The sequence below is a fragment of the Fringilla coelebs genome (assembly GCF_963513975.1).
Source record: "Fringilla coelebs genome assembly, chromosome: 3".
NCBI lineage: Eukaryota > Metazoa > Chordata > Aves > Passeriformes > Fringillidae > Fringilla > Fringilla coelebs.
In genome coordinates, this window is record NC_140030.1 from 70,463,348 (window position 1) to 70,477,035 (window position 13,688).

General features: G+C 37.0%; 1 protein-coding gene across 2 annotated transcripts in view; it reads left to right on the forward strand.

Moving 5' to 3' along the window:
* ARID4B (AT-rich interaction domain 4B) overlaps positions 1 to 13,688 on the forward strand; it is an 86,897-nt gene that overhangs the window by 56,637 nt on the left and 16,572 nt on the right. The window contains exons 15-17 of one of the 2 annotated variants that reach the window (XM_084202085.1): positions 118 to 385; positions 1,364 to 1,536; positions 11,325 to 11,570. In XM_084202085.1, the coding sequence (XP_084058211.1) occupies positions 118 to 385; positions 1,364 to 1,536; positions 11,325 to 11,570 (687 nt within the window). The remainder of the gene's footprint in view (positions 1 to 117; positions 386 to 1,363; positions 1,537 to 11,324; positions 11,571 to 13,688) is intronic. The other variant, XM_084202086.1, reaches the window with a different exon arrangement.

Genomic DNA, 13,688 nt, shown 5'->3' on the forward strand with positions numbered 1-13,688 from the left:
TTGTTTGTAATGCAGTTTTTAAGGCTTTAAACCTACTGCCCAAGTTAAACTTCTCAAAGTTGGATTTTCTTTCTCTAATCAAACTTGCTTATCACAAACAATTGATTTTTTTTTCAGATATCTCTATGGTTTCGAAGAATATTGTACATCAGCTAACATTGAATTTCAGATGGCATTGCCAGAGAAAGTGACGAACAAGCCTTGTAAAGACTGTGAGAAAGAAAAAGAATTGAAGATGCGTGAAGAACCAGAGCAGGATGCAAAAGAGATAAAAGTGGACAAGGACGAGCTCAAGCAGGAAGAAGTAGCAGTAGTACAACCAGAAGAAAAAAAGGCAGCTGAGAATGATAATGAAAGTAAAGAAAATGATAAACCCTCTGTTCTGGTAATATATTTTAAAGTTTGTCTTGTATCTTGTTTATAAAGTCTGTTGGTGTGTTAACAACCATGAATTAATATAAAGATTGAAATTTCTATGATGGATTTCAAATAAGACAAAAACTCACTGTAAACCTAATTCAGAAAGACATTTGAGCTATATTTACCCTTTGTGCCTGTTTTAGGGGGTCATGTCGAAATGTCTGACTTGTTAGAAAACAGGTCGACCATTTCATATATTTGAGGGCCTCCTGGGTGAGATGGAGACTAATTAGTGTCCAGCATTATCCTTATCTGGGTAATGCATGCTCATAGCTAACTATATTGCTGATATTTTCGTTATCCATTTAGCTACGCTTGTAAATACTCATAATAATACTCATAAATACTGCTGTTACTTTTGTGTTCCTATGAAACCAGTGAAGCTCTACAAAGACCTGAGCCATATTACTACACATGGTCTAATGTAGTTTAGTGGTCCAGAGAAACAAATGTTTATAGATTTTCAAAATCCACTGTTGACTCAGTGGCTTTAGCAGAGGAATTTCAGGGCCATAAACTGATGTGCTGCCCTGTATAGACTTCGGAGTTTGCTGTGGAAGCAGTGTGGCTCCTCAAGTCAGTGTGCAACCCCGCTGTAATGTGGGCTGGTATTCTCTGGGAGGAATCCCACACAGAGCAGTACTGGTATTTCTGCATCCCAAATGGAAACATGCTTTGTCTTTGGGATTGCTTTGCAGTCCAGGTCTAAGAGCTGCATGCCTATAAAATTGGGATAAAACAAGCTAGGACACTGGCTGCAACTTTAAGCTGTTAGGTTTAGCTTAATACTTTCAAAAGGAAAAGTAGCAGAAGTGCTATAATTTTAGGACAAGCCCCACACTGTGGCATTGTTTTGCTTTTATGACTTCGGTGTGTTTTGTCTGTCTTTTCTTAAATCCTTTGTTTTCACCTTGTGAGTTAACTAAAGGTTTTGTTGTCCTAGGGAAACAAAAAAAATTTGTCAGATTCTGTGTTTACTCAGACTGATCAAGAAAAGGACTTAAATGTAATCAAAAGTGAAGATGAAATCAAATTGGAGGATAAAGAGGAGGAGAAGATCAAAGAAATGGAAAATCCTACAGTAAATGCAGATGCTGAAGAAAAAGAAAAATCAGGGTAAGTTATGCTGTTTCTAATCAGATGAGACATAGGTGTTTTTTGAATTTGACTCTTGTAATTTGAACTTCAAATCAGACATGGCGCTGTTAATTAGGCTTGTATCTTCCAGAGATCGATGTGTTCATAACTTTGTAGTGGTTAGGCCATTGAAGTTCACTGATCTATTTTTAAAGGAAAAGGCACCTGAAGTTTTATAGGTTCCAGGCCTAAATGTAAGCTGAGTGAGAACAGAATGTACAAAGCATAGGTCTCTATTTGATTTAATACAAAAATATTGCAGTCATTGCCAGGAGTATTTTCATTTTGGCACAAGTATAAGGCAAACTTGTGGTTTGCCACAAGCTTTTGTTTTTGGACAGGGGTGTATAACATGGGAAAAGATGGAAGTACCTTGCATTGCTCAGTTAACAGCCTTGCTGTTGAATAGGCCTGGTACTGGCAGGAGTCTCTCGTGCAGACCTTCAGACAGGTGTTTTGAAAGTAGGAGATGGAAATAATAGGGATGCTCAGGGCCATCTAATCAGTGAGTGTGTGTGAATCATTTGGTTCATGGAATGGGCAGGTTTTCCTGTTTCAGTGCAGGAAAATCTCCCAAGTGTTTTTCAGCAGCCACACAAAAAAAAAACCCAGCCAGAATATAGTCCTCATTAATCCCCAGTGTGTTAACAATTTTTATTCTTACAGTTAAAACTCTCATACAGTAAGATTCCTAGTGTTAAGAACTCAACAATTCCCCTTAGAGGTCAGATAGATCTCTTTTAATACAGTATTTGTCTCCAATAAAACCCAGTAACAGATGCTTAAGGGAGAAGCTGTTACAAGAGGGAAAGCAGATAATGACACCTCCTTACACTTTCACAGCAGTCTGTATATCAGGGATGTGTTGGGTTTTGTTGGGTTTTTTTTGTAGTTAATACCATCTGTTGCCTGACCAGTAATTCCTTTGTTCATTCCAGCAATTTTGTTGATTAGTAGATCAGCTGTCTTATTTTGTTCTTCTATCTAAATATCATTAGCTCTTAATGATTCTTCTGGCCCATTAAAAGTTGTGGCCTAAATGTCATGGTTTAGTATATTGATTTCTGATTCATTGGTAGTAGCTATTTTATTTTATTTTAGATTGTGATTTTTTTCATGGATTCTGGAATGATCCTTTTGTAAAAAGAATTGTCCTCCTGAATATTTTCAGTGAGATTTCATTGGCAATTTCTGTAACTCAGAAATGCAGAATACAGAAAAAACAAGTTTACCTGAATTCAGTTGAAGAGCCTTTTCTTTATGGATGTGATTTTGTTTGGATCCTATGTAAACTTTTCTTTTTTGAAATACTAATTGCTGGACTTTGTTGCATTTGCTATTTTTAATGTGAACTAGATGGGTTGTACTTTAACAGGTTTGCAAGATTTTCAGAATTATTAAAGACTGATTTTACAATGCTGCTTTCAAAATATGGAACTAAATAGATGGAAAACTTTGAAATGCTCAGAGAATAGCAGTTTTTAAAGTTCTCTAAATTCTGTATTTGTATGTATGTTTGTGACATTACTTTTTATTTATTCATATACGTCAAAAGTATGGTGGCTTCACGCTTACCATGCTGCAGCAGTAAATGGTACATGAAAAGTTAGAAGCTGCATTTGCTTTTCAGTAATCCTTTATTTTTATTTTTTTAAGTTGGGGTGTTTTTAATCCAAATTCATGTCAATTTGCATTATTTATTACATCAAAAAATGTTATTAGTGTTCCTATTATTTTATTTATGAAAACAACAAAAATCTGTAGAGAATTTCCTTTTAACTTTTCCCAATTCACCTGATAGCAGTTGAGTGAATTCTTTTCCCTCTGTTCCTCCTTACTCATTGCAGTGGAAAACTCTTCCAACTAGTATTTTTGCTGTTATGACTTATGGAAGATTGTAACGAGTTGCTTAGAATAGAAAGCATAACTCTAAAAAGACGTGTAGGTGGTGATGTGGTCATTGCTGGAAGGTATGCTGTGTATCAAGGGATAATTTCAATTGCAAAAATTGAACACTTATAGCAGGTAATTGTAAGTATTTATAAGCAGTGTTTCTGTAGTAGCCCTGTTAGCATGACTATTTTTCCCTTCTACCCACTCAGATTGGTAAGGAGTACAAAATGCACTTGAGTCAGCTTTAAAGAGCTTTCAAAAATGTCACTGTCATCCTAAGTGCTAGACAATGTTTTTAGCTTTTATGCCATAAAGACTTTATGGGGCATTGTATTAGGTGTTGTACTTCCCTATACCCAACTACATGGATTAGAAGTGGCAGAACTTATACAAAGGTGGAAATGCTGTGGTTGGAGTTCTTTGTTGTACTGAAATGCAAAATGAAAACAGGCATTTTTTAGGTAGAAAACTAATCACACACACTAATACCTGAAATGTAATCAAGATCATTGTGAAATGCAGACTGAAATTTTATTTGGTGTATTTAAAATGTCTTCCTAGAATTTTTTTTAAGTTATGGACCATTTGTCCTTCACAGTCCTAACAAAACAGCTAAACAAATTAAATCTAATGTCATATTTGGCAAACTTCTAGAGTTTTCTATTTGTGTTTATATCTGTAGGACTTTGGACATCTTCATGTAGCTTATTTGTCTATAGACACAAGGAGCCATGAGGATAGAAAAACTTTTGGCTTTCTTCTTGCTGACTTTCTTATGGGAGGACTGGGTGTAATTCCCAACTTCCAAATCTCAGGAAATACTGCTGGAAGCTGGGGTCGTTGTTTTGTTTCTCTGTGCAATCACATGCGTCTCAAACTTTTGAGATTGCTACCACTTGAATTGTACGGCTCCATCTACACAGACTTTAACAATATGATGAAGAGGAAGAAAGGCTCAACTTTCTCTTACTTTCTTCCCCAGAGTGCCAGTTTCTTCTCTGCTTGGGTATCTGTGAGCACGGAGAGTAGAGATTCAAAGGGTACCTTGCCCTTTATTCTGTACATGCTTCTCTTGTTTGCTTTTTTCCTTTGTTTTTTTTTTTTTTTTTTCCTGTGACTAGTGGGAGATACCTGTGCTCGATACAGGTTGTACAACTTGTGATCATTAAAACAAGTTTTTAAAAAAAGCCAGTAATGTGTCTGTCCCAGAGGGTCCTTTACAAAGCTGACTTTGTAAATCATCCTTTTCCATAACATCCAAAAAAGTAGTTATACTTGGCCAGTGAATAAAGAGGAAAGTTCAAAATCCTTCTTCTTCAGAAGTTCCTACAAACTTCTTGCTGTGGAAGTCATGATCTTCAAATGTAGCATTGCATGGTTGGTGCTGTTTCCTTTGTAGCATCCAATAATATCAGCTGTTTTAACTTGTTGAACACTTGAGTCAAAGTCAACAAATTTGGAACGGAACTGTTTTTCTACAGAATGAACAGTGTAGACAATTGAATATGTTCCAAGGAGATTGGGGCCAGGAGCCCGGTGGGGATTTTAGAAGGTGTGAATTTTTTAGTACAGACTAATAAATTGAAAATCTTTTAAAATTTCATAGTAGGTGCAGTCTGGAAACAGAAGTGTAGGTTAATTGCTATGTAACCAATATTAGTAAGATTTTTCCCCCCAGATAGTTAATTCAACTCCAAGTTTCTATGTTGGTTTTGGAGTTTTTATTGAGAATTTTTTTTTTGTTGGTTTTGTGTTTTGTTTTGGTTTTAACACTTTGCTCTAAGGCACCTGGAACAGACCACTATCAAGAACTTAATACTGAAATGAAAATTTAAATGCTGAGAATCTGGGTAATTTTTGCTTCTCAACAAAAATTGGCAGCAGACTTATATATGTGTAGTATTAGGATTTTTGAGGTGCCCGGGCCAAATTCTTTTAAGCATCCCAATTCCAGTACATAGATATAGCAAGAGGTTTTGTTCTTGTGTTTTCTTTCTTGTGGCTGAGGTGCTGCCTTAACACCAGGAAGGGCTGCCGTCGCTGGATCTTACCTTGTTCTTGTTCATCAGACTCATTTTCACAAGTCCTTCTTTGGCCTTAGGAAACTTCTTGAATTGATTTGTTTCTTGTTCTTGGAAATGGTTTAATTTTTTTTATTTTTTTCCAAGGAATACACAAACAAATATCCTTAAGGAATTTAGGAAACCCAAACACTCCTGGTTGTCTGATACTGATGGTTTAGGTCTTTATGGTATGGTTTTCTGGTAGCTGGAACTGTCATATCTTGACAATGTCATAAGGTGAAAATGCTAAACATTTAGTCTTTGGTTTAATTCTGTTCAAGACTATTCATTCATTCACATGCAAGGGAAATATCATCATCTTAAAGCTGTTACATGCACTTTCATGCAGTAGTAACATTTCCCCTCCTGTAAGCAGTAGGAGGGGACAAGGAATAATAAAAGCAGTAATTGAAAACTAAGTCAAGATGGGCATTGTTTCATGTGAAGGACTTTACTAAGGGGTGTTGCCCCTTTGGAGTAAGAGGACTACTTGCTATGCCTGTGCTGCTGCTGAAACTTTTTGTACAAGAGTTAAATTTTCTGATAACATCAGTTAGGGATTTTCTGAAAGCAGTTTACAGTGGGCTTATATAATAGTCAGAAGCTCCATTTCACATACAGGAGAAAGGCATTGTTAGAGGCAAAGTTTTCTTCAGTTCCTTATCTCTTGAAATGACACATCATTGTGGTGGTGGATCTGAAACGGTAGCAAGAAGGTTAGAATCTTTTGGAGTGTAGAATGTTTGATATAAAAGGCACATCTCTTAGCTTCTGAAGAGTTGAGAACTATATCTTGAGATAACTTTCTCCAGTTTGATTCAAGTTTATGTGGAATTGATTAACTTGAGAAAATGGGGAACAATGTGCCATGTTCAATGCTTGTGTGGTGTAAACGTATGCTCAGAATTTTAAATTGTTGGTATGTATGCTAATGGCAAATGCTTATGAGAAACATACTTAGTAGTTTTATTTATAGGAATATATTTCAGTGCTCTTATTTGTGATGTGTGTTCTATTTATGTATTTCAGCTGGCTTTGTATGAGGAAAGAAGTTCATTGCGTAATCATGTTTTCAGAAACAGTCGAATTGATTGTTTTTTCTTAATATAGAATCCAGACTGATACATACATACATGTAATGATTGCTTTTGATACAGCACTAAGCTGCAGATGACACAATAATGAAGTGTAGAGTGGCAGTGTAAATGCACCGGCTCTTTGTATTGAATGGAAGGGAGACATCTGATTTGGGAAAAGTGGTTCTGCCATCATATTTTACATAGCAAATGGTCACTGTGCAGGTTATTAACCGTGGTGGTTGTCACCAAGGCTTACATGTGTGGGAGAGTCTTTAAACACTCATCAGATCCTGGATGCTTCCAAGGTGAATGTGAACCAGTGCTGTAAAAACAGGAAGGGCTGTACTCTTCAGTCAGACTTTGGAACCACTTTTTATCCTTTTGAGGAATGTTTCAACACGTGGCTGAATGATGAGAAGTGATAAAATGAGGTCCTGTCACCTGTCTGGCCACAGAGGAACACGCTGATCACAGCCAACGTGCTTGCATGATTGAAGTGTAGTGTACTGCACTCAAGCAGATCAAAGCAGTGCCTTCCCCTTGCCTTGGGACAAGGGACCCCAAGTGCATTTATTCCAACTTTCTGTGTGCAGACAGAAGTCCCTGGGGCTTTTATTTTCAGATTTTCTTTGTAACTTCAGAGGTGCTGTGGTTCAACCCAAATGGCAGTCGTGTACTATGCAACCACTGGCTCACTCCTCCAACCCTGGTGCATCCAAAACAGAGCACTGTGCTACCAAGGAGAAATAATCTCTATCCCACCCAAAACTAGAACAAGAGGGAAGACAAATACTGGTGATTTTTGGAGATGTGTTATTTTGTGTAATTAAAGATGAGATTCCCTTATCATGGCATGAGTAAAGGTCTCAATTGCCTCTCTGCCTTAAAACTTAAGGTCACCTTAAGTGACTATCACATCTGTGATTGGCAATTTGAAAAGAAACTGAACATCTTTCAGCTCTGTATTATGAGAAGTAGAGGTTAAATTATGCTCTAGGATGAGAAAAGGGAAAAAAATAAGCAGGAAACAGAAATAGAAGCTAATTCCTAAACTTGAAGAGTCAATTATACTTAAGTTTATTTCTGCTAGTGATTCAATTAACTGTAATGACTTAATTAAGCAAATAATTTAAATAATCTTGCTTCCTCAAATTTTAGAATAACCCCTGAAAAAATAATCTTGCATGTGCCATCTCACCTGCTGTGTGTACCAGTTTGGTGCATCAGGGGAAGTGTACTGGAGTAAGGTTAGGTTTGCTGCAAAACAGGAATTCTAGGAGGCAGATATAATGTTCCAAATCACACTCTGTCTCATAGGTTTCACCTGGGCTTTGTAACAGCTCCTGTTTAGTGCCAGAGAATGTGGGCTGAAAGAGATTTGCATATTTGCTGCATTTTCTTGAGTGCTGTAAGAGCAGCAGTGTTTCATTTATTAACTACGTCTGGTTGTTAATACACTTAATTATTGGCTTGTTGGTGTTAAATCTTTATATTGACTGAGAGTGACCTACTGTGTGTGGTTTTAGCCTTTTGAGGATGTTGTCTTGTCCTTTGAAACTAATGATAAGCAATATTTGTATGCTCTAAACATTTTAATGGTTTTACTTTATTAACGAACAGTTTTGCATTTTAATTCATTCATTTCTTGCTTCTGAATGTTTATGTTCCCAATCCTTGTGAGATGGGGTGAGGGTATTCTTTTTAGTCTGTGGTTGTAATTTGTAATGCGTTTGAGTTCTGACAAGCTTTCTGGTAATACTTGGGATTCTGGAATAGAGTTACACTTGTGTTGCTGTGTCTCCTGTACACTGTGTATGCACATCTGCTGCTGCCTTGTTTCATCAGCTGCTGCTGGGGTTGATCAAATTGTTGCAGCTTTGTGGTAGATATTGCTTGGTACTGGTTTTAAGTTGACAATTACTGTCTGCTGCCAAGAGGTTTGTTCCTTTTTTCTTTTCTCTCTTTTTTTTTTTTTAACCTTTTCCCCATGCCCTTCCCCCAAACGGGATTTTGACTAAAGAGCATTGAAGAAAATCCAATGATCTCATGCATACATACATGGACTAATGAAGTTATGACTGTGCATACTGGATGCCTACAATCACAATTTCCTCTTAGAAACCTCAGTTTTGTTGCAGTCATGGTTTCTCCTTTGTCTGCACTGCCAGATGTGAAATGTTTTTGGCATTGTAAGACAATATCTTCCTTGCAACTGTTGGTATGTGTTCATGGGTTTTGTGTTGTGGCTTTTTTGTTGCTTTTTTGTTGCAGGAGCTATATGAGTGTGTTGGATTTTTCTGCTCCAAAATGATGACCATTCTTTGCTTCTGTTTGGTTTCCTAAAACCTCAAGCTTAGGATTGCTAACCGAGTCACTCTTTAGAACACTTTTTAATTGCAGCCATCTCTGCTGCCATTTTGCTATTGCTTCTGACGTGCCCTCCACCTATGTTCAGCCTGCTGTTCACATCTCCTTGACCATCCAAGTTACTTATGATGATGGTTTCACACATCTCTTCCAGAAGGTACCAATTTCTGGTATTTTCATGGAGTCTTTGTAGGATATGTTGGGACACCAAGATGGGAGAGACTCCAGATTTGTTCAGCTTTTGAAAAGCCTCTGGCGCCATAATTGCCAGTGTCTGGAAAGTCCTGAATCTCCAGCATAGGCATACTTTACTTTGCAGACAGCATTCGAGGATTGTGCCCCTAGATCTTGGAGAGAAAAAAGTAAAAAGGCAGAATTTGGTTCACTGCAGTTTTGAAGTGTACTTAGTAATGGAAAATCAAAAGCTCTTCTTGTTCTTGGGGCAGTGGTGGCTCTGCTTCTGATCCCATTTTTTTAGCTTCTGTATGGTAATACCTGTTGTACTGAAATTGGCTAGGAGTTCTTGTTTAGTGCAGCAGAGAGTATAACTTAAAATAATTTAAATTATTAGTTGGTGCTTTTTGTTGTTAGCTATGGAATTCTGTTCAGGGATTTTTCATCTGAATCTTTGGGCACCTTTTTTCCTGATTTCCTTGGGAAGTAATTTTTGCCGCAAGTGAGCTTTCAAAGCTTGTTTGTTCATGTTGCATTTTTAACTCTGGTGGTTTTAACTTCAGTAGCAAAGTAGTTCTCTGAAAGTATATAGTTCTGTATCTATCTGTCTATCTGTCTATATATCTCCTGGAAGGCCGAGACTTTGTATGTGTGTGTATATTTATACATATACATACATATATACATAAAAAATAAAATTAAAATATTGGCCTTCTAGAATTCTACTGTATGGTCCGTGCCATATATACCTGAATAGATATGTCTTCTGGGACTTGGTGTACTAGACAAAGATGGATTTTATTAGCCTTTGTCTCAGTGTGTATGCACATGTGTGTATATACATATATGTATTTGTATATTTAGTGTGTCTCTGCATATATATATATATGTATATGACAGCATTAATTTCTGAAGTAATTTTATTCAGTCAGTGTGGTTATACTACAGTTGAATTTAGCATATTGTTCTGAATTACCTTTTGCCAGCTAATTAGGTAGTAATACTGCAGTTTTACTTCTGCAAAGGAGCATCCTTTCACAGAGAGAAGGTAGTTTGGCTTATCTGAGTATTTTCTACTGAAAATGTTATGGAAAGGTTTAGATTATTAATACAGACTTCTCTGTTTGTAAGCTTAACTAAAATACTGGTGTGAATCAGACTTGGAGCAGTACTTACGTTCTCTCTTATCCAAATATCCAAACATACCTCTTCCATCTATCAGGTTTTTTGGTTATTGGCAGTCTGCAGTTGTTGTGAATTTAGTCAGCAACTAAATCTGTTCTGTGTTGCAGAGTGTGTGATTAGAATGGTACAGGGGCCAATAATGCTGCTTCATAAGTCTAATTAAGATTAGAAGATTTTTCCCCCATTAACTTTTTTAATCTATTCTGCCTCTTTAAGATGATTGCAGATAATTTTCAGATAACTGAGCAGCTTGTAAGCTACCATTGAATGAAACTAGCAAGATTTGTGGGTTCTTACTGCTTCTGAAAATTGGTCCAAAATATCTAAAAATGTGTTCAAAATTTGTTTACTTCTGAAAGCAGTGAACACCTGCCTGTGTATTTATATAGTAATGAAATGCAAGTTTGACATATTTAAGAATACTTTTGGTGTAATTGGCAAGGAGTGACAAGGTCATAAATTAGCACAGGTTGTTTAATTTGCTAATACAGTCACATAAGGTGTTGGGATTTTTTTTGTCCAAAATCTGGTTATGGACGCAGTAATTTCAAGCTGTTGAGATAGAGTTTATGTATTGTAATAAAACAAGGATTTTTTTGAGAAGCAGGTTTCAAGAAGCATTTGTAAAACTTGTAGGTTAAAAAAGGGAATTTAGGAATTTTTTTCTATATTGAAAAGAATTAATTTTGAAGTGGGAAAATTATATTTAAACAAAGAGACTGCATGCAAGAATCATAAAGATGAGTTTGAACAACTTCTACTCATACAGATTTTGATGGATTTTTTTTCTTTAGTCACTTTTGCACCTTACAGTCACTGGATTTTGTGTGTGTTGCTATATCCTATTTTGCTGATATTACTCAGCTGTAGTACAGTTTCACATATTTGGAGCCTCCTGTTTCCCACTCTCTAATGCATCCACAATATTTATCAATATATGTGGTTTGGAACTGAAAAGCTTATGAAGTATCTCATATTAACTCTACAATTTTTTAAACCTTTCAAGAGATGACACGAATAAGGAAGAAGATGAAGATGAAGAAGAAGCAGAGGAGGAGGAAGAGGAGGAGGAGGAAGAAGACAACAATAACAATGAGGAAGAAGAGTTTGAATGCTATCCACCAGGCATGAAAGTCCAAGTGCGGTATGGAAGAGGGAAAAATCAAAAAATGTATGAAGCTAGTATTAAAGATTCTGACATCGAAGGTGGAGAAGTCCTTTACTTGGTGCACTACTGTGGATGGAACGTGAGGTAACTTGAGTTTTAGTTAGTGATTACTTCTTGAATTACTTCTCAAATACACTTATGAATTTTAAAAACTAAATTAATAGACATCTGGAGTCCTAAACTTTCAGTATTGGTGTTCTGTGAAGGTCATTGTACTGTATAAAACCTAGATTTTTTTATCACTATATAAATGCAGGGCTTTAGTTACTTTAAAAATCATCTTAAAATGACTTGTCCAAAGAAGGCTTCATTTGTTCCCCATCTTACTTTTAGATCTTCCCATGCAAGTGACACATCACTCTCTTCAGGTTCCTCCTCTGGCTCTCTTAAGCCGATTTTCTCTGATTTGAGTAGTGCATTTAGCTGAGGGAGCTCACTCTTGTCAGTGAAGCACAGCAAGAGCACCCTGTTGCTGGTGTACAGGGTATTTAACTGGAAAACAAGATTCTTAGTGGCAAATAAGTGCACAGCAAGTAACTGCATTTCATCTGATCTTATATCTATCCTCCCTTCCCCACCTCCTCTCCCAGCCAGACTCTTCTTAGCCTAGTGGCTTCTTACGCTTTCTTTAATAGAAGGAGGAGCATATGGGGTTTTTTGTCTTTAGTCTGGCATTAATAGAAATAAGTTGAAGTATTTCTGTTGCTATTTTGGACCTCTTTTTTGCTATTTAAAACTTGAAGCAACTTTGAAAACAGTGGAGAAAACTAAAATTTTTCAGCAGCTTTTGCATGTCTGCTCCTTTCCTCAGTTTCCGCAAAATTGCTCATTGTCCTTAAATATTACCTTTTAAACTTTATTACTGTCTGTAAAAAACTCCTACAAGTCTGAGACAAGTCTGAGGTACTTTTTTCTTATTTTTCCTGTTCTGGGAAATCTGAGATTCTTGTAACGTTCATCTGTCATCCTGCCTCTGGCCAAGAGGGCAGGACAAATACCATTTATTCAGTTCCAGCAAGATCTGCTAGCAAAGGTAACAGAGAAGTGCAGTGCTTCTCTTGCTGCCTTGAATTCACCTCTTTGCATCAAGGCTCGGTGATTTGCAGGCGCTGCTGAGGAGGAATCTCACTCGTGCCAGTTTTGGTACTGATCTTCTGTAGAATTTTGCTCTACACGATCTGCAGGAATAGCATCTGACATAAACTGTCTTCAGGCAACGTCTGTGAGCTTAGTGGGCTGTGAAGTCAAGAGATGAGGGGAGATGCAGCCTGCTCAAGGTGGGAGCTGGGGTGTGACTTGCATTCTGGTCCAGTTCTTATTGAGGAAGACTCTCTTGGAGTGCAATTTGCTGAAATTTTCATCCTACTCCCTGAAGACTACTGTGTGTACCATTCCAAGAGGTTTCTTGCTTTTAAACTCTTGTTTTGGAATTCACGTGTAAGCATAGAAGTTGTTTTTCTTTGGAGCAAATATCATGCTGTTATCCATGCTGTGAGGTGAGATGATCAGAATTTTACTTGAGCAGTACTGCTTCAAATCTGAAGAAATAAGAAGTCAGAAGTGAGTCTTCTTCACCTTGGAGATTCCAGCACCCCAGTTCTTAAAGGAGAAATCAAGATTCTAAATTTTTAAAGCTGTATTTTAAGCAAATCTGCAGATTGATGTCAGAGGCATTATGTTTGACAATAAAAGCATTTTTAGTTAACTTGAACTCATTTGAGAAGTAAGGAGTGTTGATTGTTTGATCTTTCTGGCAGCAGGACTTGAGTTTATATTTTTACCTGGTGTTTCAAAAGAGCCCTCTGGAAAGGTTTGGGGGGGAGTAGGATTCTTCACTGAAAAATACATCAGTGATTGAGGTTTAGCTGTGGGACTGTGCATGGACTCTGCTAAATGGGGCTAATTTTTTTTCATACATGTAAAATTACTTAAGTTTATGGATTTGACAGATAAGAGTGTGTAAGCCTCCGTTTTAGCCAGCATCCAAACACTTTGACAGTTTAGTATTGTGAAGACTAGTCTTGTAGGCTGTAACAGCTTGATTTGGCTTTCAGTCAGTGACAACCTGGAAAAGCAACTGCCTTAGCTGGGTAGGAAGCAATTCCCTCCTCTCCTTATTCATTGTAGATTACTTAGCAGGGACAAGTACTGTGTGTACAGTACAGGGGATGTACTGAACTAGAATTTGCTAATCATCCAGGG